Here is a 27,211-nt window from a genome sequence, read left to right as displayed (position 1 = left end):
ACAACTCCGAAACTTAGTGCCTTAAAAACAATCATGGGACTTCCCTTGTGCTCCAGTGGGTAAGACTCCATGGTCCCAGTGCAGGGGGCCCAGGTTCGATCCCTGGTTGGGGAACTAGATCCCACATGCTGCATCTAGGAAGTCTGCATGCCGCAACTAAGGCCCGTTGCAGCCTAAATAAATAATAAAATAAATAGTTTTTTTAAAAAAATGAAGGAAATCTTAAAAAAGTAAAAAAAATCATGATTTTATTTGCCCACATTATAGGTCAGCAATTTGGGATGGGCTTTTTGGGCTGCGAAGACAAAATAAATTCTCATGTAAGTACGGACTCAAACTTTTTCTTTCTTTTGTATGCTGTCTTGGGTAATCCAAGCAAACTAGAGGGTAAAAAAATCAAATATGAACTCGAGAAAACAGGGTAGCCATCCTAGGAGAGTGGCAAAGCCCAAGGTGACAGCTGTTTGAAAGGCAGACACAATCACTATTCCAGACTGAGTCAAGAGGATAAGAGTTTTTAAAAAAGAAAAGAAAAGAAACCAAAATGTAATCAGAAACTTTGGAACAATAAAGAAAAAATATTTACAGATAAGACAGCACTGATGTGTTATTGAATTATTTTCAATTCAAGAAAGAAAATAATGTTAGTTCACTATTTAGTTCTATAATTTATCATAATCATATAATCACAATACTATAAATATTGATTATTGGTTTGGAAAATGAGCAGCAGTGAAGGGATGGTGTGAAAGCTAAATCTCATATACCAAAAAACAGGAATAGATGCATTAAGAAAAAGCCCTTATAATCATATGATGGTTATGGAGCAATATTCCAGAAGAAAGCACTATAAGAATTGGAAAGGGTAGCCTCTGGGGAACCAAACAGGAATATGTGGAGGGATGGGGCAAATGACAATGTCGACAGTTATAAATTCTCTCCAACTATTGGATTTTTAACAAAAATAATGTAAAAATCCTTGTAAAACAATGCCCACTACCATGTCCTTGATTGGGATTAGAAAGTGAGTCAGTCAGAGGACAATACAACAGTTTCCTAAAGGCTAAGTGTTCTTTGCATCCTGTCTCCCCCCTCCCCCACCTGCTTATAGCCCTGTCCCTCAACTGACCCAGGTCCATTTGGAGACTCATCACATGACACTAGTCTAGCTCATCCTAATAATGAATCCAAGGCCAGTTCTGGCCTCTGTGGCTTGGGTTTGATAGTAACTTTCTTAACTTGGTATGACACTTTGGAAATACTCAAGAAAAATGCAAACAAGTGTGGGAAGTGTGTCTTGTACAACTGCCATGCGTGTTAGTCCAGTACACTTTTGAGGCATAACTATATGCCAAGCACTTGGAGTAAACCAACCCCAGGGCTAAAAGTTTATATACATTGCCTCATTTTAATAACCATAGGAAGCCAAGGGTTTCTGTCCCATATTCCAGAAGAAGAAACTGACATTGAGAAAGTCTAGCAGGTTTACTAGTAAATGACACAACCAGAGATGGAACACAACTCTTCAAATGATCCCAACCTCCAATTCAGCATCACTCTGTGGTGCTGACCCAGCCCTCTGCACATGCTTCAGCTGCCCTAGAGAGTTCCTATCAATTTATAGTCTTCTTGCTCACATTCCTTAATTTAAGTCAACTTTTCCTTAACACTTTGATTGGCATGGGGTGGTGGGCAGGGCCAGCTTCTTGAGCATGCAGTCACACAGCAGGGCCTCATTCCTGGCTGAAATGCTCTGTTGTTGGGGTCCTGAAATTCTTGACAATTTTATCTTTTAAGTTAGTTTTGCAAGTTAAGTCCAATAGGGCAATGGAACATGCGTGTGAGCAGAGGCAAACGGGCATGGTGTGTGCCCACAGTTCTTTGCCACCCCACTCATTTGCATAGAGCATTTGCAATGCCTCATGAGTACAGAACTCCAGTAGACCCACAACAAGTGGGAGTACAGCAAGACTCAAACTACAGGTGTGTTACATCTACAACTGATCAAGCAGGGGCCCCCAAGAGATCATGCTTTCCATTCAAACCAGAATTTTGTCCAAATACAACAAAAGAAATAACTGACAAGCCCTATCACATCCTTCCTCACTCATGTTACTTTCCTGCATTAGCAATCCACTCAAGGCTGAAAATGTTGATGCAGAAGGAAAGGACATCCAGGAGTTCTTCTCCCTTCCATTGCTTCCTTACTCATCAGTAAGGTAAGGAATGTCAGTAGAATATGCACAAACAAGAAAAGAAATTTTAAAAATTGAGTGAGTTTTGTGCAGTGTCCCTGCTGGTGGGAGCAAAATATGTGAATGAGCCACAACATATGAGTTGTGTACTTCCAGCAATACTGCATTTGAATTAAAAAGTTCTTGCTTGGGGCTTCCCTGGTGGCGGAGTGGTTGAGAGTCCGCCTGCCAATGCAGGGGACACGGGTTCGTGCCCCGGTCCGGGAAAATCCCACATGCCACGGAGCGGTTGGGCCCGTGAGCCATGGCCACTGAGCCTGCGCATCTGGAGCCTGTGCTCCACAACGGGAGAGGCCACAACAGTGAGAGGCCCACGTACCGCAAAAAAAAAAAGTTCTTGCTTGTATTTAAATCTGGCACCACACAATATAAAGAGGAACCAGAAAAATTCATGCTACGATCAGAAATAAATGAAAAAGAAATGAAGGAAACAATAGCAGAGATCAATAAAACTAAAAGCTGGTTCTTTGAGAAGATAAACAAAATTGATAAACCATTAGCCAGACTCATCAAGAAAAAAAGGGAGAAGACTCAAATCAACAGAATTAGAAATGAAAAAGGAGAAGTAACAACTGACACTACAGAAGTACAAAGAATCATGAGGGATTACTACAAGCAACTATATGCCGATAAAATGGACAATCTGGAAGAAATGGACAAATTCTTAGAAAAGCACAACCTTCCGAGACGGAACCAGGAAGAAACAGAAAATATAAACAGACCAATCACAAGCACTGAAATTGAAACTGTGATTAAAAATCTTCCAACAAACAAGAGCCCAGGACCAGATGGCTTCACAGGCAAATTCTATCAAACATTTAGAGAAGAGCTAACACCTATACTTCACAAACTCTTCCAAAATATAGCAGAGGGAGGAACACTCCCAAATTCATTCTATGAGGCCACATTCACCCTGATACCAAAACCAGACAAAGATGTCACAAAAAAAGAAAAGTACAGACCAATATCACTGATGAACATAGATGCAAAAATCCTCATCAAAATACTAGCAAACAGAATCCAATAGCACATTAGAAAGATCATACACCATGATCAAGTGGGGTTTATCCAAGGAATGCAAGGATTCTTCAATATACGCAATTCAATCAATGTGATACACCATATTAACAAATGCAGGATAAAAACCATATGATAATCTCCATAGATGCAGAAAAAGCTGTCTACAAAATTCAACACTCATTTATTAAAATAACTCTCCAGAAAGTAGGCATAGAGGGAACTTTCCTCAACATAATAAAGACCATATATGACAAACCCACAGCCAACATCATTCTCCAGGGTGAAAAACTGAAATCATTTCCTCTAAAATCAGGAACAAGACAAGGATCCCCACTCTCACCACTATTATTCAACATAGTTTCAGAAGTTTTAGCCACAGCAATCAGAGATGAAAAAGAAATAAGAGGAATCCAAATTGGAAAAGAAGAAGTAAAGCTGTCACTGTTTGCAAATGACATGATACTATATAAAGAGAATCCTAAAGATGCTACCAGAAAACTACTAGAGCTAATCAATGAATCTGGTAAAGTAGCAGGATACAAAATTAATGCACAGAAATCGCTTGCATTCCTAAACACTAATGATGAAAAATCTGAAAGAGAAATTAAGGAAACACTCCCATTTACCACTGCAACAAAAAGAATAAAATACCTAGGAATAAACTACCTAAGGAGACAAAAGACCTGTATGCAGAACACTATAACACACTGATGAAAGAAATGAAAGATGATACAAACAGATGGAGAGATATACCATGTTCTTGGATTGGAAGAATCAACATTGTGAAAATGACTGTAGTACCCAAAGCAATCTACAGACTCAACGCAATCCTTATCAAACTACCAATGGCATTTTTCACAGAACTAGAACAAAAAATTTCACAATTTGTATGGAAACACAAAAGACCCCGAATAGCCAAAGCAATCTTGAGAAAGAAAAACAGAGCTGGAGGAATCAGGTTCCCTGACTTCATACCATACTACAAAGCTACAGTAATCAAGACAGTATGATACTGGCACAAAAACAGAAATAGAAATATAGATAAATGGAACAGGATAGAAAGCCCAGCAATAAACCCATGTACATATGGTCACCTTATCTTTGATAAGGGAGGCAAGAATGTACAGTGGAGAAAAGACAGCCTCTTCAATAAGTGGTGCTGGGAAAACTGGACAGCTACATGTAAAAGAATGAAATTAGAACACTTCCTAACACCATACACAAAAATAAACTCAGATTAAAGACCTAAATGTAAGGCCAGACACTATAAAACTCTTAGAGGATAACATAGGCAGAACACTCTATGACATAAATCACAGTAAGACCCTTTTTGACCCACCGCCTAGAGAAATGGAAATAAATATAAACAAATGGGACCTAACGAAACTTAAAGCTTTTGCACAGCAAAGGAAACCATAAACATGATGAAAACACAACCTTCAGAATGGAAGAAAATATTTGTATGAAGCAACTGACAAAGGATTAATCTCCAAAATATAAAAGCAGCTCATGCGGCTCAATACCAAAAAAACAAACAACCCAATCCAAAAATGGGTGGACGATCTAAATAGACATTTCTCCAAAGAAGATATACAGATTGCCAACAAACACATGAAAGAATGCTCAACATCATTAATCATTAGAGAAATGCAAATCAAAACTACAATGAGGGGCTTCCCTGGTGGCGCAGTGATTGAGACTCCGCCTGCCAATGCAGGGGACACGAGTTTGTGCCCCGGTCCGGGAATATCCCACATGCCGCGGAGCGGCTGGGCCCGTGAGCCATGGCCGCTGAGCCTGTGCTCCGCAACGGGAGAGGCCACAACAGTGAGAGGCCCACGTACCGCAAAAAACAAAAACAAAACAAACGAACAAACAAAACTACAATGAGGTATCACTTCACACCAGTCAGAATGGCCATCATCAAAAAATCTACAAACAATAAATGTTGGAGGGGGTGTGGAGAAAAGGGAACCCTCTTGCGCTGTTGGTGGGAATGTAAATTGATACAGCCACTCTGGAGAACAGTATGGAGGTTCCTTAAAAAACTAAAAATAGAACTACCATACGACCCAGCAATACCACTACTGGGCATATACCCTGAGAAAACCATAATTCAGAAAGAGTCATGTACCACAATGTTCATTGCAGCTCTATTTACCATAGCCAGGACATGGAAGCAACCTAAGTGTCCATCGACAGATGAATGCATAAAGAAGATGTGGCATATATATACAATGGAATATTACTCAGCTATGAAAATGAACAAAATTGAGTTATTTGTAGTGAGGCGTATGGACTTAGAGTCTGTCATACAGAGTGAAATAAGTCAGAAAGAGAAAAACAAATACTGTATGCTAATACATATATATGGAATCTAAAAAAAAAGAAAAAATGGTTCTGATCAACCTAGACGCAGATGTAGAGAATGGACTTGAGGACACAGGGAGGGGGAAGGGAAAGCTGGGACGACATGAGAGCATGGACATATCTACACTACCAAATATAAAATAGCTAGTGGGAAGCAGCCGCATAGCACAGGGAGGACAGCTGGGTGCTTTGTGCCACCTAGAGGGGTGGAGTAGGGAGGGAGGGAGGGAGATGCAAGAGGGAGGGGATATGGGGATATATGTATACGTATAGCTGATTCACTTTGTTATACAGCAGAAACCAACACAACATTGTAAAGCAATTATACTCCAATAAAGATCTTAAAGAAAAAAAATTCATGCTAATAATTTCTAAATTTCAACTTAGTATAGCATCAAATAGCAATTTTTTAAAAAGACAAATCAAGAGAGAAACCGTGGAAGAAAGGAAAGCTTGATATTTTTAGTACTTATGACGGCACTTTTCCCACTTTTTGAACGAGGGGCTCCACAAATTATATAGCTGCTGCTGTTGGTCAGTAGTGATATTAAATGCGAAAGACCTCAAATTTTTAGGAAATAGATCCAGGAGGCTCTCATTTACCTGTAATTGAAAGCAACCTGCTCCTTTTGGGTTTGATTATCATTTTTTATTTTTCATTTCCCACAACCAGTAAAAAAAAAAAAAAAAAAAAAAATCAACGCAGGTAAAAGGATCCAATTTTTAAAAATCATCAGAGTACAAAGAAGGCCACAGCCCTGCCCAGGTTTAACTTACATATTTACAGATTGTGTGACACGGGTGTGGCTGCAGAAGCAGTTTAAAAGGCAGGATTAGGAAATGTACAAAGTTGGTCTTTCTTAGTAGAAGCCAGCCTTGTTTCCAAATGAGAGCGCTTCAGGACACAAATCACAGAACTATTTACTATATAACTTAGGAAAAATGCTATACATTGCATGAGTATAAATATAGAGTATCAATGGCTCTGTTTGGGAATCCGTATCTACACAGGGAAGGTCAGGGGAAGGCTCAGTTTGGTACTACAACCTATGAGAGTGATGGAGAAGCTAGGATCTGGGAGCACGTCTGCACTGACCCCTTTTCCCAGACTTGGTTGAAGCTCACTCAGTCTCTGGGGAGACCTGGGGTTGTTGAGGATGAGAAGCAAGGGAAAGAGGAGGTGTACATACCACAGGGGCTTCTTGAAGGCACAGAGAGGGCATCTGGGACCAGAAGGAGCACACTTCTTGGTCCCACAGACACACAAGGACCCCGCTGCCACTTGATGACGTGCCCTGGTTTCTGCCCTCAGTTTTGAGCTTTGCAGGCATGGAGAGAGGGCAGAAAATTAAAGTTCTTCTATCTATGGGAGTATGGGAGAATGCTGGGAAAGAGGTCCTGGCTTAGATGGGTGGACAGGTGGGTGGATGTATGGACAGAAGTTGATCACCGAAAGCTGACCCAGACAGTCATCTTGCACAGGACAGAGAGAGGCACAGAGCTGTTCCATGCTCAGGTGCTTCCTATGATTCAAGGGGGCACAGTGGAGGGGACTCAGAACCTGCATATCTTATTCCGAAAGACTCAGCAGGGATGATTTTTATCAGCACTAAGCTTTAGCCAGAAAGTCTGCCAATTTGGTTTCTAAATTAGCCAGGTTCAGAAGCACCCGAGGCCTTTGTGGCAGATGAAACATCTCCCCCAAACGTTCCCCATTTCCCAGCTCTCATCCTCCATCTGCCAGCTCAGGGATAGGACCACTCTCTTCTTATGACTGGAGCGCCGGGTGAGCCAAAGCTCTCTGAGACCCTCTCTGTAGCTCAGATGTGGCTCCCATCCTGGAAACTTGAGGGCACAGCAGGTAAACTACTGGGACTAACCCTCCCTGCCCGGGTGAGAAAACCCTGACAGGGGACGTGGGGAGCACTGAGAAGGGGGAAAGGTCCACATCTATGGTCTTCACCCAAGTCCCCGACAATTACACCATTTCCCCTGAATCGGGCTGCTCTGGGACACATGGGGCTACTGCTCTTGGTTGAAGCTGGTCTTTGGTAAAACAGAGAAGTCTGAGCTGGATCATAATAAAGAAAAGTGTACGTGTATATGTGCCTTTGACAAAGAAGCTGCCATCAATTCCTCCCTTGGGGCTTTTCCTTTGCAAGGGGATGGTCTGAAAAAAAGTCCTACTGACCAACCCAGCTGTGTGTGGCAGCGGGTGTGACCACCTCTCTGGCCAGGTTTCACTATCTAATTCTCTTTCAGTGTTGTTCTGCGCCTTTCCAGGCCTGGAAGACCCAGGGAGCATGGGGCTGAGATGAAACTACTGTGCGGGCTGATACGCTGGGCCAGGGAATGAGAGTCGGGACGGATGTCATTTCTCAACGGGGAACAAATCCTCCCGAGGTGGAGGAAGAGGTGGAGGTGGGGTCCTCCTCCGGCCTCCAGGCAGCTCCTACCTACAAGGCTGTGATGCTGGAAATGGTTTTGGTGCCCGAGGCATCCACCTCGGACTTGGGGACCCTGTCCTGGGCCTCTTTGTCCATGGCCATGTTAGCAAAAGCCTCGGGAGACTTAATGGGGACGTCCTGCACCTCCTGCAGGTCTTCACAGCACTTGCTGCAGCGGCAGCACTTCCTGCAGCAGCAGTACTTGCTGCCGCGGCAGTACGTGCTGTCGCGGCAGCACTTGCTGCAGCGGCAGCAGTTGGGGCAGCCACACAGCATACAGCAGACACGGCAGCAGAGGCTCTGGCAGGAGCTGGTGAACATGGTGATGAGCTTGTCCCAGGGCTTCAGCGAGTGCATCCACAGCGGCAGGAAGTTCCAGTTATGGAGCTTTTGGGGCAGGACGCGCGGGCAGCGGGACTGCAGGAGCCCGACCGCCACCACCAGAAAGACCACAAAGATGATGGGCGCTCCCACACCCACCAGCACTGGCCAGCCCACCAGCGAGAGGCCAAACACTGCCAGAGGGATCAGGAAGAAGAAGGTGACCAGGTAGAAGATGGCAAACCAGCGGTACTTAGCTGAGATGCTGCCCAGCCACTTGGCCAGGCGGATGGGCAGGCGGGTGAACGGGATTGGGTACCACAGCAAGATGCCTGAGATGTTGAAGAAAAAGTGGCACAGGGCAATCTGAAACGCAAGAGGTTGGACAGGTGAACGGTTCTGCTGCACAGTGGGGTCGGGGAGAAGAGGGCGTCGTCTAGCAGCGGAGGTCTGAGTCTTCCTCGTCTTCATAGCTCAGCCCAGAGTGGGACCCATATTACCTGAGGTCCTACTATGTGTCTGGGGGGGTAAGGGAGGGAGGGCGAGGGAGGGCAAGGGAGGTGACAGGCTGAATCACAGCTCAGTTTTCAGGGCCTGAAGTCCTTTAGGCCAAATCTAACAATGAACTTCATGAATGTGCCCGCTGCCACCCAGTGCCTTGACACTGCTGCTTCCAGCTGAGCAGTTAAGAGCTGGTGGGGCAGAAGGAAAGGTGTGCAAGATAGCTGGCTTTCTTGGCTCAGTGGCCCTATTTCAGGGAGGGGAGAGACAAGGAAAGATGGCTACAGTTAATAAAGATAATAGCAGCAGCAGCTGATGTTTATAGAGCACTTACTATGGGGGAGGTGACAATTCCAAGCACTTTTATGGATTACTTCAATCCTCAAAAAATACCCTGAGTTGGCAACATTATCTCCATTTCATGTAGGAGGAAACTGAAGCACCAAGAGGTCAAGCTATTTTCCTAGAGTCACACAGGTGGGAGATGAGATTCAAACCCAGGTAGCCTGTCTCCAGAGGCCATGCACTTTGCACTTTGCTAGGTGTGCCCACCAGGTACCAAGCATGATGCTAAGGGCTTCGGACCAGCCCTGTAGGATACATTAGCCACGATCCATTGAGATGTGGCATAAGCATAAAATACACACTGGATTTCAAAGACTTCATCCAAAAAGGAATGTAAAATATCACCATATTTTTAGATCAATTACATGTTGAAATGATAATGGGTTCAATCAAACACATTATTAAAATTAATCTCCCCGTTCCTTTTTTACCTTTCGAAACTGTGGCTACTAAAAAATTTCAGATTCCGTGGGTGGTTCACATATTCTATACTCACTCTATATTTCTATCAACAGCATGGCTTTAGACAGTGCCTCATCAGATCCTTATAATAATCCTAATGAGCTAGGGATTATGGTTCCCGTTTTTCAGACGAGGGAATTGATGCTCAAACGTTAGGTCACCTAAGGGCACTTCATGTGTAAATGGTGGCACAGTGATTCAAACACCAAAGGTCATCTTGCCCAAGGGCATCTAGTTGATCCAGGCAAGGCAGGTCCCCCTGATTCTTCTCAATGCCAGGCTCAAGACACAGGTGACCTCCCAGCGCCCAGTCAGAGTCCACCAAGAGGAGGGCAAGGAGACGGGAAGTGGTATCTATGCTTCCTGAATACCCATTCCACCTCTAGTAAAATGGCCACCCCACCTTTGTCTAAACAACCACTGGTGATGGGAGTCTGACTACCACTCTAAAGAGTAGATGGCTTTGTTCTCAAATCTGTCTCTCCGCGGCTTCTCCACATCAGAGTTTTGGACATAATAGAGAAAAGCCTGGCTTGGTTTCTTGGTTAAACACCATCTGCTTACAAGACCATGGATAGGGTTGGATCCCACCCACAGAGCCCCTGCCCCATGCAGCATTTCCTGACCTGGAGCGAGCTCTTCAAAGTACTGCCTGGGCTAGCTAAGGCGGCCAAAATGGCGGTGGTGGTGGTACCGATGTTGGCGCCCAGCGTGAGTGGATACGCCCTCTCAATGGATATCACACCGATACCTGGCGGGGGGGGGGTGAAAATACAAAGCCCACAGCATTAGTCCCAGAGGATGACAGAAGATGGTAATGTTGGCCAGATGGAGACCCAGGGAGAAACTCACCGATCAGAGGGGTCATAGCAGACGTGAACACAGAGCTGCTCTGAACGATGAAGGTCATTCCCGCCCCCACAAGGATGGCCAGGTAGCCAGTCACCCAGGCAAAGGGGAAAGGGAAATCTGGAATGCAGAGGATAAGAGATGCGTCACAATCCTTCTGGGGAAGGCATGGGTTGGAGGCCCAGCTGGCATCTCCACAGGACCCAGGGGGCACGGCTTGGCCAGAGGTTGAGGTTGTGTAAAATCCTCCCCACCCCATACCAAGTTGTGTAAAATCCTCCCCACCCCATACCAAGTCTGAAATTGCAGATTGGATTTTCAGCATCCTTTCACCTTGCATATTCAGATGGTAGAACCAAGGATGTGGGTACATGTTATGAAGACAAAAATACATTTCACTGGAGTTCTAAATGCTGAACCCATCTGTTATGGACAGAATGTTTGTGTCGTTCCCCCCTCCCGCAATTCATATGTTGAAACCCTGACCCCCTAATGTGATTGTATTAGGAAGTGAGGTCTTTGGGAGGTGATTAGGTCATGAGGTTGGAGTCCTCATGAGTGGATTAGTACCCTTATAGAAGGCTGAGCTTGCTTCCTCTCCACTCTCTCTTCCATGTGAGGACACACTGAGGAGGCGGCCATCTGTAAACCAGGAAGTGGGTCCTCACCAGAACCCAACTGTGTTGGCACCCTGACCATGGACCTCCCAGTCTCCAGGACTGTGAGAAACTAAATTTCTGTTGTTTAAGCCACCCAGCCTACAAGAATTTGCTACAGCAGCTGAATAACGACAAAGCACTTGGAGCATTCAGACCTCTATCTTTCCTCCTGTCCTGGTCTCCCAAAGCTGCATACCCTCCACCTTTGTTTCCACCTAAAAGAGCAGTGAGGATATGAAGCAGCTTGGAAGCCCTATAGACCCCACCCTCGGCACCACCAGCACAGGATCAGGCCCCGCACGGCCGGCAAGCATCCAGGGCACGGGTACTCAGCTCACCCTCATGACAACCCTGAGAAGTAGATATCCTCGGCCCCATTTCACAGGGAGAGTTTACAGGGTATATTTTCATTGGCCAGGATGCCATTCTCAGCAATGGAGTCTGACTGCCTGCCTCAAAATGCTGACGTATTTATCCAGAACCACATTTTCTTCCCAAGAGTCGAAGGGAAGTAGGGACCATAGTGGACTTCTGTTAACCTTTTCCTAAGGTATCCTGACAGACCCAGTAAAGTCCTGGGCAAACAGGGAAACTGCCAGGAAGGAAGGCCCAGCTCACAGCTCTCTGGATATGAACTGGCTCTCTCTCAGGACCTTGCAAACATCTGATGGAAGTTTGTGCCTTCTTCCCAGGCTCCACCCAAGACACTAAGGAAGATTCAAGGGTGAGTGGCATCTTAACTTCCGCAACTTACCAAAGCCCAGAGAGAAACTCCATGCAGAGGCCACTGCTAGAGGAGAATCAAAAGGAGCGCCCCTGGAGGGACCACAGTGACTCACTATCCCCTAGAAGGTCCAGAATGGGGGGCAGTGTGCTTACCAGTGTTGATGGTCTTCTTGATGACAACAGCTACCTGCCCCCTGAGCACAGAGCCCAAGAGCTTGACAATTAGGACCAGGCAGCTACAGAGGACCAGCAGGGAGACTACCAGCAGAATGGTGCCCACGACAACATCCGGGAGGTTGAAATTCACAAAGATGTGCTGGCCTGGAGAGACCACAGAATGCCCTCGTTAGGAGGGCATGGAACCCTTGACAGCCACAGATTGCTACTTATTCCCCAGCATCCTTCCGTCTCAGAGTAACAGAATCCTGGTTGTCAGCTTGACACACAGCAAGGCAGCCCAGAATAAAGACCACACTTTCCAGCCTCCCTTGCAGCTAAGTGTAGCCCTGAGGCTATGTTCTGGCCAATGGGATCTCATGAGGGTGAAGATGTAGTGAAATCCAGGGGCAGACCCAGGTTTCCAGCCCCATTCTTCTGCCTCTAAATCCCATGTTGTGTTTTACTCATGATAATGAGGATGCCTACCACAAAGTATTTGAGGAGCAAGGTGGGGTAGGATGGGCAAGTCAGAGTGGGAGCTATTGTTAATTATCAAACTCTGTGTGTTTTTTAAAAATCCCTGTGTGTCCCCATGATGATTCCAGAAAAACATGCTTATATCAATGGATCTATAGAACCTAGAACATGGGAGGTGATACGTTCACTTGATTCTGTGAGGTAAAGCACACCTGGAGTATTAAGGTATATGGCTCAGAATTAATGTGGGGTGCACGGAGAGGAGGAGAAGCAGAGATACGCAAATGGGTATATAAGGAATAAATAATTAGAAGAACTAATGTCAGGGCCGTAAAAGAGTCCAGAGGCAACAGTATAGCTTCTTAAAGAACTGGAGCATCATGCAAGCACACTGCTTTGTTCAGTGCTATAGCCCTGCTATATGGGGCCTGCTGTACCGTAGGGACTCATGACTTGAGGGGGAATGTGTTCTGTGTGTGCCCCACATCTCCTTCAAATCAGGCTGTCATCTCCCTAGAGGTACTGCCAAAGGGATACTGAAGCACATAGAAGGACCACTCTGGTATCTGTTGAGGAGTTCTGAATCCGTCTGGAACTGCCAGAGGAACTGAATACCAAGTCCTAGTTCTGCCCCTTACGGGGGGACCTTGGGCCTGTCCCCTGTCCCTAAGCCTTAGTTTCCTCTGCTGTGAAAGCTCACAGCTTATTGGCCAGTGTAGGACTGGTGTTCAATGAATCTCACTGCCCTTCTTTCCTTCACTTACTGGGGCTCCGCACAGAGAGGCAACACCTATCATCACCCCAGACAGCCTGTCCTGGCAGCTGACGCTCTGTGAGTTTCACTCACACTTGGCAATGTTCTCCTGGTGGGTCACGTTCTTGATGGTCCAGGTGTGCAAGCCATCCGTCCAACAGAGGGAAGGAGAGGTGCAGTTGTCAGGCGAGGGGACGGTGACATTCCTCTCAGTCTGGGTGGCAAACATGAGAAATGCTATGTATAGTCCATAACACTCATTTCTGGTGGGGAATGGCAGGAAATGCGAGGCGTCAGGGGAGACCCATAACAATTCGTGCACCGTAAGTATGATGAATTGCTTCCATGGGTCCCTCCATAAATGCAAGCAAGGAGGCAGCCAGAGGTAAGCCAGGAGACATGAGAATAACAAGCCAGGAATAATGGGTCCATGATGTGGGCTGGTTCTGTCTGTCCTACTGTATAATGCTGTCCATCCCATCTAGCATTCAAGGACTTAAGGATTCTCACTGGCTAGTTTTGATTTTTCAGGAATCCCTGATTTTTCTTTCCCCTTACCTTTTATATGCCCAATCTAAATGCAAGATCTTGCTTTATCAAGTACAGATGCAAGCGTTCACCCACCCAGCAATATTCTCAGAAACTTACCATGCTGGTAAAAGTTTTACACCAAATCTTGATCATACTCTTGTTTTTGGCTGTTTCATCATTCATTGCAATTTGGTTGATAACTTTTTTATCCAGCTGAGGAAAGCAATGGACAGAAGAGAGTCAGCACGTTCTCAGAACTGATGTGGGACAGATGTTAAGCTGTTAAAAGGAGCTGAGGATGTGAACCGGACTGTGAGGGTGTGAACTGCACTGAAGGCGTGAGCTGGGACTCACTCTATCTGCACTCTCAGGGCAGAGCACAGCACCCAGATGTCAGTGGGTGTTCAATAAATGAATGATTGTATGAACAATGAACCCGTATCTAAGAAGCATGCAGTAGATATTCATCAGATGACTGAATGACAGAAGAAAAACAGAAGGTAAGAGTGAGAGGGCAAGGTCCAAACTGGCTCCTTCTCCCCAAGGCAACATCCACAAAGCCTCCTTTCATTTATTTCAATAATATGGACAGACCCTAGTGAGCAGAGGGGTGAGATGGAAGGAAAGGCAGTAAACTCTTCCTCTTTGGCTGGGAGCAGGGTGCTACTTGAATCAGTGAGCCCACGGGTGCTGAGGCCAGTAGTGGGAACAAAGCACCCAGGTGTCCAGTAGAGAGTCCTTGAGTCTAGAGAAGCGCTCACCCCCGCCACCTGCCCCCATCCTAATAAAGATGATACACTTGTTGAAATCAAGGCGATAATAAAGGCCAATGACTCCATCTCATTGGGTGTCCCTGAAGTTCTGCCTCCCTTGGCTTTTTTCAGAGGCAGCCAAAGGGCAGTTTTTACAGACCCTCATCCATCTCTTCCACCCCAGCCCGGTGAGGGGGGAGCAGGGGAGGGTGTTGGGGCCTTTCCCTCTCTGCAGGAAGGCGAGTTACCTGGATAATGAGCTTCGTGAAGGGATCTGTGATAACTTTCAGAAGCTCCGGGGCATCCTCTCCATTCTTGAAGTTGAAGGATTCCACTACCAGGTTGGTCAGGCGCTCCAGGTAATGGGTGGCAGCCTCCAGAGGCAGAAGCACCAACACAGAGAGCCAGTTGAAGAAGTCATGGACGGTGGCCCCTGCAAAGGCCCTGCAGGAGGCGAACCCCATCCCGAGCCAGATTAGTCAACAAGCGACTGGGCACCATCTAGGCAGGTCATCACTTGTATCACTGGCCAGGTGCCACCTATCTGAGTGCATAGAGGTGTACAGTCTCACTTTTGTTCTCACAGCAATCCCCAAAGTGAGTGGTATGAAGATCCCCATTCAACAGATGAGGAAACTGAAGGCCAGCGAGTACGCAGGAATTGAAGACCACTGCAGAAGCACTGGGTCCAGGACCCTTGTCTCCCACTGTCCGGCAGAACCTTTCCCACCAGATCAGACAGTACACAGTTTGCTCTGCTTGGGGAAAAGGGAACTAGATGTGTTTTGGCTGCAATTATTAGTTCATGGAGCACTGTTTGAGAAAACTTCATCAAGACCAGTTTCAAATCATGCATATGGAAGACGACCTTCATTTTGGAAAGGCGGGGGCCAGTATGAAGGTTATCAGAGCCTTCTACACAACTGAATTCTTAACTGTAAGATCTTGAGACTTTGATCAAATATTTGAACAGTCTCTACAGAAAACAAAGCTAATATATACTACAATTTGCATCTACCGGAGAAGGTTCACTGATTCCCTCTGAATTCCATCTTACCTATCTCCAGATTAAAAAAAAACTCTATAGTTTTTTTTCCCCTCAATGAAAAAATGTTCCTTTAAAAAAACTCTGCATGTCAAGAAATACCCAAAACAAATAGAAGATGGGACATGAAGGGACAGAAGCTATTAAACATGTAGGGGGAAATGCTTAACTTCACCAGTAATAAAAGAAATTTGCAATTTATTTATTTGCACGTACAAATTTTCACATACCATTTTAACTAATATTTTACAATATTTTACAAAGTTAACTTATTCTTCCTGGAGAGGGTGATTTAAGACATTTTCATACACTGCTGATGCAAAGTGATACAAATATTTCTTTGTAGTTTGGCAAAATGTTTAAAGAGCCTTATAGGTGTGTTTGATACAGTAATCTATCCAGGAAAAAATTACCAGAAAAGAATAATACACATTTCCAAAGATGTTACTGAAAGCAATCTATTTAAATATCCCAAACAGGGGGTGAGCTAAGCCAATTATATTCCTATGCGCAGGCACTTCCATAGATCGTATATTTATACATCCAGAGGTAAAAATTAGCGTAACAGTGAAAAGAACCCAAAATTTCCAATAAGAAAACCTGGATCAAGTCCCAGCTATGCCCCTCAGTGAAGTTACTTAACCTCTTTGTGTTCCTATATTAATAAAATGGGGCAGAGAAAAGTCTGCTTAGCTCCTTGAGAAGATCAAATTAGCAAACACCCTGGGTAATGTGTATTATTATTTAGACCTCAGAACATTTCTTCAGGGTCCAGACTTTAGCCATGGTTGAGGGAAAATGAATGTCTTTGAGGACATCCACTGCCACCCATGGATGAGGGATGGTGTTAGCTGACCCCCAGCCAACCAGTCATTTGTCTGATGCCACAGATGTCTGATGCCACAGTTGAAGTATAGTTGGTGTACAATATTATATTAGCTACAGGTGTTCAATACAGTGATTCACAATATTTAAAGGTTATACTCCATTTATAGCTCTTATAAAATATTGGCTATATTCCCCACAATACGTCCTTCCAGGTTCTTTTATATCTAATAGTTTGTGCCTCTTACTCCCCTACTCCTATCTTGCCCCTCTCCCTTCCCTTTCCCCACTGGTAACCACTAGTTTGTTCTCATATCTGTGAATCTGCTTCTTTTTTGTTATATTCACTGGTTTGTTGTATTTTTTAGATTTCACATATAAGTGGTATCATATAGTATTTGTCTTTCTTTGTCTGACTTATTTCACTTAGCAAAATGCCCTCCAAGTCCATCCATGTTGCTGCAAATGACAAAATCTCTTTCTTTTTTTGTGGCTGAGAAGTATTCCATTGTGTGTGTGTGTGTGTGTGTGTGTGTGTGTGAGTGTGCGTGTGCACATCACTCTTCCACTCATGTCTTGATGGACACTTAGGTTGCTTCCATATCTTGGTAAATAATGATGATATGACCATTTGGGGCACATATTTTTTTCAATTTAGAGTGTCTGGTTTTTTTGGATGGGGATTGCTTCTCTATTTTAACAAGCTGTGGAAAGAGCCCATCACCAGTTAGAAGAGAGGCTGGGAAATGTGCTTAATTTTCACATGAAACTTTTGGAAGAAAAGGGTTTCCTTTGCCTGTATTTATCCTACCCCATTTTTAGATCTTACACATTCACAAAGGCTCTATGTTGCCTTTTATTGGCATGTGAGTGAAGAAGAAAAAGTGGCATGGGTTGAGCTGGCCAAAAATGGAAGCTTTAGGAGGTAATAATTATTTCTAAGTGAGACAGTAAATCCTATTCTAACTGGCCTTGTTTTACACCACAGGTCAAGCTTCTAGGAGGACTTGTATTCAGGCAGCCCTGACTGTGTGCCAGGCACCTTGATAAGCATTTATCTGTATGATTGTGTTAACTCCTTTAGACAACACGGCAGTGACAGATACTATTACCCCAGCCCTGCATATCAGGGAGCTGAGTTTAATCAACTGATAAGTATGTGATCCCAACCCCAGCCATACTCCACTGTGTCCATTTCTAAAGAGGTCTAGGGATAAGAAACATGCTCTAATGTTAACGGTAGTTAGGACAACCTGGTCAACCCCAACGGGTGGTGGCAAAGGCTGATGCTGTGCCTCCTACCTTCTGAACTCACTCCGGTCTCCTGCCTGCATGAGCGCCACAATGGTGTTGGTGATGGAGGTCCCAATGTTGGCCCCCATGATAATGGGGATGGCAGCCTGCACATTCAGCACTGGAGGGTGGAAAAGAGTAAGTTATCAAGTTAGTAAGTTGAGGAAGGCAGCTTGGCCGTGTTCCTGGTGTGGCCCAAGGCAAGCCGATCACATTCAGGCTGGCAATCCCCTAAAGCATCAGTTCTTAACCTCTTTAGAGTCTGTACCTCGCTGTGAATCTGACAAAAGCTTGGACAGCTCACTATAGAAAAATGCACATGTACCAAAAAATAAGTAAAAAATTTTACTTTCTGTAAAATATTGTTCAGTTTCAATTTCTAATTCCTATGGATTAAAAATAAAATCAAACAGTGTGAAATAAAAAAAATTTCAGCACTTAATTACAGGGAATTCAGAGTCTCCATAAAGCCCTTTTGTGGACCCAGTTTAAAAGTTTCTTTCTAAATTCCTCTGTCCTCCCTATTACAGATGCAAGGGTAGCTTAAAAGAGACCAACAATGTGTAAGGACTTGTGTATTTATTATGGCAAATTTATGGCAGAATAATTTCTTTTTCTAACAAAATTAATATATTGCCACATGTTCTAACATATGAAAGTATTTTGAAGAAGTAATGAATAACTTTTTCTAATTTGGCCTCCAAAAGTCTAGTTAATTTTAGCTAAAATGCTGGTTTGGGCTGAAAATTAACCAGTTCAAACTGTCCACCCCAGAGGGTCTGTCTCAACTTAGCGAGGGCAAATGTTGAACAGGATCAAGTTTGGAACGTCAGCTCCCCAAGCTCAGTTGCCCCAAAGCCAGTGTGTGATGTGATTACATGGTTTTATTCTTAGCCCTGACAGCGGTGATGGAAATGTTCTAAATCTATGTGGTCCAATATGGCAGCCGCTAGCCACATATGACTACCGATCCCTTCAAATATAGCTCTTGCAGCTGAGCAGCTGAATTTAAGGTTAAATAAAATTAAATAGGAGGCTTCCCTGGTGGCGCAGTGGTTGAGAGTCCGCCTGCTGATGCAGGGGACGCGGGTTCGTGCCCCGGTCCGGGAGGATCCCACATGCCGCGGAGCGGCTGGGCCCGTGAGCCATGGCCGCTGAGCCTGTGCTCCGCAACGGGAGAGGCCACAACAGTGAGAGGCCCGCGTACCGCAAAAAATAAATAAATAAATAAATAAATGAAATGAAATAGCCACATGTAGCTAGTGGGTGCTGGACAGGATAACACAGTTCTAGAGAATTCAGAATTGAGTCTTCAAGCTTTGGGGCCAATTTTCAGACTCAGCCATGGGAAGGGAAACAGGAGACTGCCTATGATCTAAGCTGAACACATCACAGTTAGACAAGATAAGAAGGTAATGGTGATAAGCCCGGATACATTCAGAGTAAATCCCAGCCTCCCCAGCTGAACAGGGAAATGCCTGAAATGTTATCTGGGCTCATGGGTTCTTGACTCACATGAGGAGGCCACCATGCTGACGACAATGGACGAGGAGGTACTGGAACTCTGCACCAGGACAGTCACTAGCACCCCGATCACCAGCCCCGCCACAGGGTTGGACATGATGGAGTTGTTGCTGAAGAACTGCCCGGCCACCTTCCCTGAAAAACAAACCCATGGCCACGTGATGGGGGTTAGGTGGGTGCTGAGTAACAGAAGTCTCCGGTCAAGACCAGCTGGCCATAGGTACCAGCCTCCAGACTTTTATCTTGGGCATCTTGCTTCCTCGGGCTTCTCCCCAGTGCTTCTCTGCTGCCCTGACTCTGCCTCTGTGACCTAGTTCCCCATCCACCCCTGTTCCTCTTGTTCCTTCACCCTACACCCTCCCATCCTTCAACCACTTTCATCAGCAAGTCCCCTTCTAGTCTTCTCTTTTCATGAACATGGCCTCAACTCTGTACTTGGCCCGATGAGTGCCAGTGCATCTCCTGATGCCCTCATTCTTGTCTCTGGGATATATTCCCAATTCAGAAGATTTACCCAAGTGGATCTTCTCATTCTTTTCTATCTACCCCCTTAGACCCCAGCCCCTAGCCCTAGCCCATAATTGAATTCTGGGAGTGTCATTTTTGAGAATGTGCCTCTGAGACCATCAATCCACCCTCCAATACATTGGTTAAAAAAGACTGAGGCCCAGAGAATGGAGAGTGGAATGACTTGTCTGAGATAGAGTGCAAGGCCCCTTACTGATGCTGCCTTGGACCAGGGGGACCAGAGTGGCATCCAGCAAGTCGGTCTGCTCCTCACACTTTCCCAGTTCTCCCAGGTCACAAAGATGAGTTCTCAAGAAAGGCACCAAGGGGTGCAGAAACCTATGGTCTTCCAAGTCACCAGATCTGAGTTTAAATCCCACTATGCCAATTATGGCTGTGAAACTCAGTGCGGGGCGGTGACCTTCTTGAGCCTTGGCCTATTCCTCTGTAAGTGGGAAGGACTTCTGGGATGGAATGGTTAAGACGATGCCCCTGGAAGTGCCTACTTCAGTAGGCATTCAAAGTGTTGGCTCTTACTGTTGTCACCCATCAGGGATGCACAGGTGACCAAGCGTATGGTCATTGCACTTCCAGGTCCCCTCACCCTCCACAGCCACACTCAGTGGTGGGAGGTGTTTAGGCAACTGCTCTGAATGCAGATCCCCTAGCACAGGACCCCTATCCTTCTCCAGCAAAGGGCCAGCTTTGATTTTTAGCAGTGGCTTTAGCCTAGGAACACTCTTATTCAATAATCCCCTCAGGTGGGGAAGCCCAAAGACAGCAGGGATCCCTCAGATAAACCTTTAGGCCAAACAGCTTCCTGTCCAGTGTTCCTAGACAAACACATGGAGCTGATCGCTTGGCCTTGGCTCTAGCCCTGGCTCTGGCCTAAGCCACTTCAGCCAGCCAGTCATAGCTCTTTCGTGGGCCTCAGTTTTCCTTTCTGTAAAATGGGGGCATGACTTCACAAGATGATCTGAGGTGGCTTCCAGTCCTAAAATATCCAGGAGGCTGCAGCTGGAGGGGGCCTGCTGAGCTGTGACTTTCCAAACCAAATTCAATGAGAACACCACCCCCAACCCAGACCTTTGACCTCTTCCATCCATACCTCCAACCAGCTGGAAGGCACTGCTGAGGACATCCAAGGAGCACACGAAGAAGTAGAGAAATGCCAGAAGTAAAATAAATTTCCCAATCCCTTGGAAGACACAGAGAATCTTCCCTTTGGTGTCTCTCTCTGGGGGAGGGGAAAAGGCATGGAGGCTTTTAGTGTCCGAAACACTGAGAAGTTTGACAATGAGCTCGGAACTCCCCCACCTCCCCTCCCAGCCAGGCAGCTGTCATCTTATGGATCACAAGACCTAGAGATGGGATGTGTCCACGGCTGCAGTTTTCAAAGCAATTACCACCGTACTCCATTTAATTGAAACCTGTGGTGAAATGTCTCTAAAGCCTTTGGCTCTGGGAGGAGGGGCCCGTGGGCCCTGGGGCACACACAGGCCAAGCCGGGCAAGGCTTGTGCTGGGCTGAACCCGGGTCACTGCTGAGCCGTTAAGAGCACTTGCCCCTTGCTAAGCGTGGGGTCAGAGATGATGGCTGTCCTAAGCACCTTCAGAACTGCACAGAATACTTTCTACAAAGTGGCCGCAAGGCAGCCATCGCAGACTCCATCTGGGACGGCTTGGGCTCTCATACATCCCGGGAGGCTACCTCCTTGGTGGCTGTTTTCGACGCTCACTGTTCAAGTGGTTCTCACTTCCTCCCAGCTCCTTTGCCCTCCCAGCTGTCTGATCCGCACAGACCTCACACCCTGCCTGGAAAAGAAGTACAGCATTTGCCTGCGCCCCAGCTGTTCTGTCTGTAGAGTCTGTCTTCTGCAAGCCTTCCCTGATGCCCACATTTAGGTGAGGGGACTCCTCTCCCCCAACCCCCGGGGCTCTCAGAGGCAGGGCCTCATCTATTTACTGCTGCATCTGCAGCACTGAACAGTACCTGGGACGTGGTTCAGCACAAAATAGATTATAAAGATCAGCGCAGGGTCTGGCCTGGTTATAACCCTGGTGCCGGCCCACATTTGTTGAATGAACGAATGAAAGAACAAAAACATCCCCCGGTCATCACAGGATGCTTGACTCTTAAGCTGGGTGGCATCCCCTAGCCAGGACTTTTGCTCAAACAATGGAAGGGAGAGGCCGACACGAAGGAGGGGACGCTGTGAAGCTGGTAATCTCAATCCCTTGCCGACGGGCAGTCCCCTCCCGCCTGCCCCGGCTGGCCTCGTTTACCTGACCACTTGATCCCCGTGTCCTGAAGCTCGGGCAGGTTCCAGGGGTCTTCCACCACTGTGGGCTCCTCTATCAGTGCCATGGTAGAATAAGAGGGCAGAAGTTCAATCTTGGTGACAGGGGTGTCGGTGTCATCTGCCCAAACAAGCAGGGAAGACGATGAGGAATGAGACACCAAGCCTGGGTCTCCTGGTGTCCTCCCAGGGGGCCAGCCCAGGGCTGGAGGGATGGCACGTACTTTTGCCGGTCTCCTTGCCTTTTGCGGGTGTGGTGGACTGCTGACCGGCGACCCCTTCGATGTACTTATCCGAGTTAGGCTGGGCATTTTCCAACTCAGGCCAAGGAGCCATGGTCTGTGGATGGGAAAACAGCTTACAGAAGTAGCCACTGAAAGGAGGCACACTCAGTTTCTGTGACAAGAAGGGCCAGTGGTTGCAACGATTTCGGGGAGTTAAGGGATTTCGTCCTTATACCTTCTAAGTATGGACCCTTAAGCACCATATTTCACACCTCTGCAGGCCTCCCTCAATCGCTCACCCAGGCTGTCACTAAGTCAAACCGCTGTTTCCAAGTTTTCCAAAGCCACAAATCTATATACATCAGTTGATCTTCCTTTGATTGCTCTAACGTCTGTCCTGGCCTCTGTCTTGACTCTCTCCCTTAGTCTGAAAGGGAACACGAACCCATTCATCGTCATCAACTTGTGGTACCACCAAGACCTCACAACACTCCTATGGGCTCCCCACCTGCTGCTCATTAAGGGACAAGTTCAACTGCAGATCTCCGCCAAACCTCATCCAGTGGACTTAATGTCTATGTATACACCGATACACATTCTACCTGCTTTACCTGCTACTGGGTCTTCTATGAGAAGCATGACACATTACATCTGGTTCAAATCCCACAGGAGCCACTTCTCAGTGGGTGTGTGTTTAGGCAAGTCCCTTTATGCCTCTGAGCCATCTATAAAATGGGGACAATTCTTCATGCTTTGCAGGGTTATGAGATTAATAGTGATGCCTAGAAAGTGCCCGGTAAATAGTAGCAATGATTACTACGCCATGCTGCCTGGATTAACGACCCTTTGTCAGAACTACATTCTTCCCAGCCTTTGATAGAGACTTCCTCATAACCCATTTTCTCAACAAAGCCTTTCTCAGTTCCATGGAGAGGAAGCCTGGCCCCCGACAAGCCGGGACGTCCACTACTCACAGTCCTTGTCCTGACACACCAGACAATGCGGCCCAAAGGACTGGAACGAACAATTCACAGGAAAGGAAGTACAAGTGGCTAAAATACTTATTACAGAATAGGCGTTCAGCCTCATCAGCGACCCGAGATATGCAAACCAAAACAGTGAGATAACTTTCAACTATCAGATTAGCAAAAAATAAATAAAAATTCAAGTATAATATGTCACTCTGGAGAAGATGCAGTGAATTAAGCACAGCTGAAGCTCTGGAAAGCAGCTGGCGAAATGCCTCAAATGCCCTACATTTTTCAAACATCTCTGACTCGATAATTTCACTTCTAGGAATTAAGAATCTAGGAAAAATGGATAACTAATAAGAACCTGCTGTATAAAAAAATAAAATTAAAAAAAAAAGATTCTAGGAACATTTTTTTTTCCTCAGAAAATCAAAACGACCTGCTTTGCTCTGATCACCTCTTGGGAGAGGGTTTCCCAGAACCTTTGTCTATTCGTTTCCTTTCCTATTTTTCTTCAATAGATCTATTTCCTGCCTACCAGAATGTAAGCCCTTCCAAGAGAGGGGGCTTTGTCTTACTCATAACTGCATCCTCAGCGTCTACAGCTCTGCCTGGGACATTGACAGTGCCCAATAAATATTGGTTGATGAATGAATGTGATGCAGGCCAAAATGCACTATAACTTACAGAGTGAAAAATAAAAACAGGAAACTATTGGATTAACTATGGTACATCCATACAGCATAATAGCATGCCATTAAAAATGTTATAAAGAACCAGCAAAACAAACCAAAAAAACCCAGGAAAATGTTTTAGATGAATGGTGAATAAAAGGCACATTTATGTCCCATTCACAGTATGATCTCAGTAAGGAACCAGCAATGTTCCATGGGGTTCAGAGTGGGTGACAGGATTATCTGTGATTATTTTCTTCTATCTGAACTTTCCATATTCTTTTAAGAGATGCAGCCCAACCCCCAAACCCACAAAGGTAAAATGGTTCAGGACACCTGTATTGTTACTGTCACTCATACTGACAAAGCTAGAAGTTAAAAGAAGCTGATTCTGTGAGTCCCCATCATGAGAGGATTTCGTGAATTTGTTTGGCCCAGAGAAATTTTCGACTTCCCCCATGCAGCTGCAGCGCGTGGCACGCACTTCTGCGATCACAGGGAACATCCCGCAGTCATTGGCTTCCAGGAAGGCACAGGCCAGGTCTTTCCTTTCAGCTTAAGAAGCACCCAGCACAGGGCCTGACACACAACAGGGCTCGTGCACTTTCTGAGCAGTATGCTGGGACCTGCCTCGCCAGCAAAAGCCAATACTTATTGAGCCAGGCTGTGCCCCACCTCCCTGCCACCCGTGCGGGGAGGTGTTTTTATTCTCCCATTATACAGATGAAGAAACTCAAGCACAAGGAGACTTATAACTTGCCCAAGGTCCCACATGGTAGCGCCTTGGACACAGGTCAGTTTGAATCCAGTCTCCTGCAGCCACTCAAGCATGTGTCCTACTGGTGTGACTCACCTGGCACTCCATCACACATTACTGCAATACCTTGCAATTGATTTCTGAGAACAACAACTATCACTTTAATGAGTACCAAAGAGGTGCCAGGGGCTGTGCTGGTGCTTGACGTATATTATGTCATTTAGTCTTCAGGCAAGAAAGGGGTCGTGAGCATCGCCATTCACAAATGGGAAAAAACTGGAGCTCCAAGACGTTTAAGCAACTTGTTCAAAGTCACCCAGTAGGTGAGTGACAGAGCCAGTTTTTAAACACAACTCCACCTGTCAGTGAGGCTATGGGCCACATCCCCAATATCTTTGGCTGTGACAGACATATCTTCCTGGAGCACTGCTTTAACCCACACAATTGGGGCAAAGGGAATGTTAAATGATGTGACCACTGGATGATTTACATTTGACGAATCCCATGAAGGGTTATTGTGATGATCAAGTGTGTCATGTTTTAAAAGCTCTCAGAACAGTGACTGACATACTGTAAACCTTGTGTGATTATCAAGGATCATGCTAAAATGAGCATGGACATATTATAGTACAAAATGCAAGATGTATCATTAAAAATTAAAGGAAAGAAAACAGAACACAAAAAACTGCTTTGAGCTTGCAACTGGCTGTTCTGGGCTTACTCACAGACCCCCAAGGATTTAAATATCTGCCTCGCTGCTCTTGGGGGCATTCTGAAGGAAAAATTTGGAAATTGCGACCTTCTACCATCTTTCTCTCTCTTATAATCTTAATTCACCCTAGAGTTGTTCTCCTATCATTTATGCACACTTATACTGCCTTCTCAACTAGAATTGAAGTTTTAGAGGGCAGAAACCCTGTTAGGATTTTCCTCCCAGCATTCAGCAGACTACACATAGTAGGTACTGTACATTTGTGAATGGAGGAGTCAACATTTAGGGTTTGCTGAGGGAAACCCTAGAAGGTCTGCTGTGTCCTAGACCCACATTGATCATGACCAGGAAACAAATCAAGCCTGAATCTTACTGATGAGCGCTGTTCCTCATTACCATATGCAAGTTGGCTTGGCCAAGATCTGCTGGATGGAGCAACTGTATCAAGAAGCTGCAACCAGGATGTCACAGCAGTGCCACCTGGGAAATTCTCATCAGCAGTAAGGTGCTATTATTTAAACTGTTTCCGGTGACTGGATTTCTGACCGATCAGAATCATTTTCTTTCAAGAAGTGAACAAAGCGTCTAGCGAACTCAGAAACAGACACGTCTATGGTCTGACATCCAAGTAATTCACAATAATACAAGCAACAGAATGGGCAGACACCCATTTCCACTGAACTGGACAGAAAGGAGTAGAATATGGCTGTAAGGGATCCCACAAGCTAGGGTACCTTGAATGCTTCCTCTGTGCAAGGCCTGTGCTGGCTTCCTTCCCTTCCAGGTCCTGGGTCCTCATTTACTATTAATCAGCGTCACCAAGAAGCAAAGGCAACTTTCTAATGAAATTCTCTACTCTTCCTTCCTGGAAATCTTGCTTCCCCTACTCCAAGGTCAGCCATTTGTCAGAAGCCCAAATCCCCTTTACAAATTTTCCCTGAGGAAGCAATCATTTCTCCTCATCCAGTTCAGAAGGCCCTCCTTATCCTTGGCTTCTGCATCTACGGATTCAACCAGCCACAGATGGAAAACATTCAGGGGAAAAAACATATTCCAGAAAGTTCCAAAAAGCAAGAGCTGAATTTCCAGCACACAGGCAACTATTTCCATAGTGTTTACGTTTTATTTACAACTATTTACATAGCATTTACACTGTATTAGGTATTATAAATAATCTGTCTAGAGATGAGTTAAAGTATATGGGAGGATCGCATTGGTTATGTGCGAATATTATACCATTTTATACACGGGACTCTGGGAAAGTCCTGGAATCAATTCCCACAGGCACCGAGGAACCACTGTTCTTCATTTCCTGGTACATTCATCTACTCCACCATCACTCACTGGGCATTCACCGTGCTAGTCGCCTGCAGGTAAGGAGAGGAGGTGCAGGTCCACACACCGAAGCACTGTCCCCCAGAGGGGCAGGCAACCAGGAGTCATCTAACCCAGCCCAGGACATTCTGAGGCAGCTGCCCCCCGCTCGCCGGCTCCCAGCCCTCCCCCACCCCGCACCTCCGCACCACCACGCCCCCCCCCCCCCCCCACGCCCCGGCTCAAGTTGCTCTTCTCAGGACCTGGAAAGTGGGGAAATGCAGGCCACCTGGCACCCAACCATTGCATTAGGCAGCGTGGCTGTGGAGCCCCATTCCCCCGGATTCCCCGGCCAGCAAAGCCCCAGCGCTCCAAGTAGGCTCACCCCGCAGATTTGGAGGAAAGGAGGGCTTGGAGCAAACGGCCCATGATTAGTCC

At 45.9% G+C, this 27,211-nt stretch overlaps 1 protein-coding gene across 3 annotated transcripts in view; it reads right to left on the bottom strand.

The window, feature by feature from the left end:
- Positions 1–7,754: 7,754 nt before the first annotated feature.
- SLC34A2 (solute carrier family 34 member 2) overlaps positions 7,755–27,211 on the bottom strand; it is a 158,506-nt gene continuing 139,049 nt past the window's right edge. For 2 of the 3 annotated variants that reach the window (XM_079919654.1, XM_079919655.1), the window contains 12 exons: positions 22,346–22,460; positions 22,108–22,242; positions 20,931–21,059; positions 19,307–19,450; positions 17,801–17,912; positions 14,877–15,072; positions 13,994–14,089; positions 13,439–13,559; positions 12,109–12,276; positions 10,574–10,690; positions 10,348–10,472; positions 7,755–8,779 (listed from right to left, as the gene is read on the bottom strand). In XM_079919654.1, the coding sequence (XP_079775780.1) occupies positions 8,102–8,779; positions 10,348–10,472; positions 10,574–10,690; positions 12,109–12,276; positions 13,439–13,559; positions 13,994–14,089; positions 14,877–15,072; positions 17,801–17,912; positions 19,307–19,450; positions 20,931–21,059; positions 22,108–22,242; positions 22,346–22,460 (2,136 nt within the window). In that variant the 3' untranslated portion in view covers positions 7,755–8,101. The remainder of the gene's footprint in view (positions 8,780–10,347; positions 10,473–10,573; positions 10,691–12,108; positions 12,277–13,438; positions 13,560–13,993; positions 14,090–14,876; positions 15,073–17,800; positions 17,913–19,306; positions 19,451–20,930; positions 21,060–22,107; positions 22,243–22,345; positions 22,461–27,211) is intronic. The other variant, XM_079919656.1, reaches the window with a different exon arrangement.

The sequence above is a fragment of the Stenella coeruleoalba genome, assembly GCF_951394435.1.
Source record: "Stenella coeruleoalba genome assembly, chromosome: 4".
Lineage (NCBI taxonomy): Eukaryota > Metazoa > Chordata > Mammalia > Artiodactyla > Delphinidae > Stenella > Stenella coeruleoalba.
Note: the sequence above shows the minus strand (reverse complement) of the source record. Positions and strands in the feature narration are given on the sequence as shown.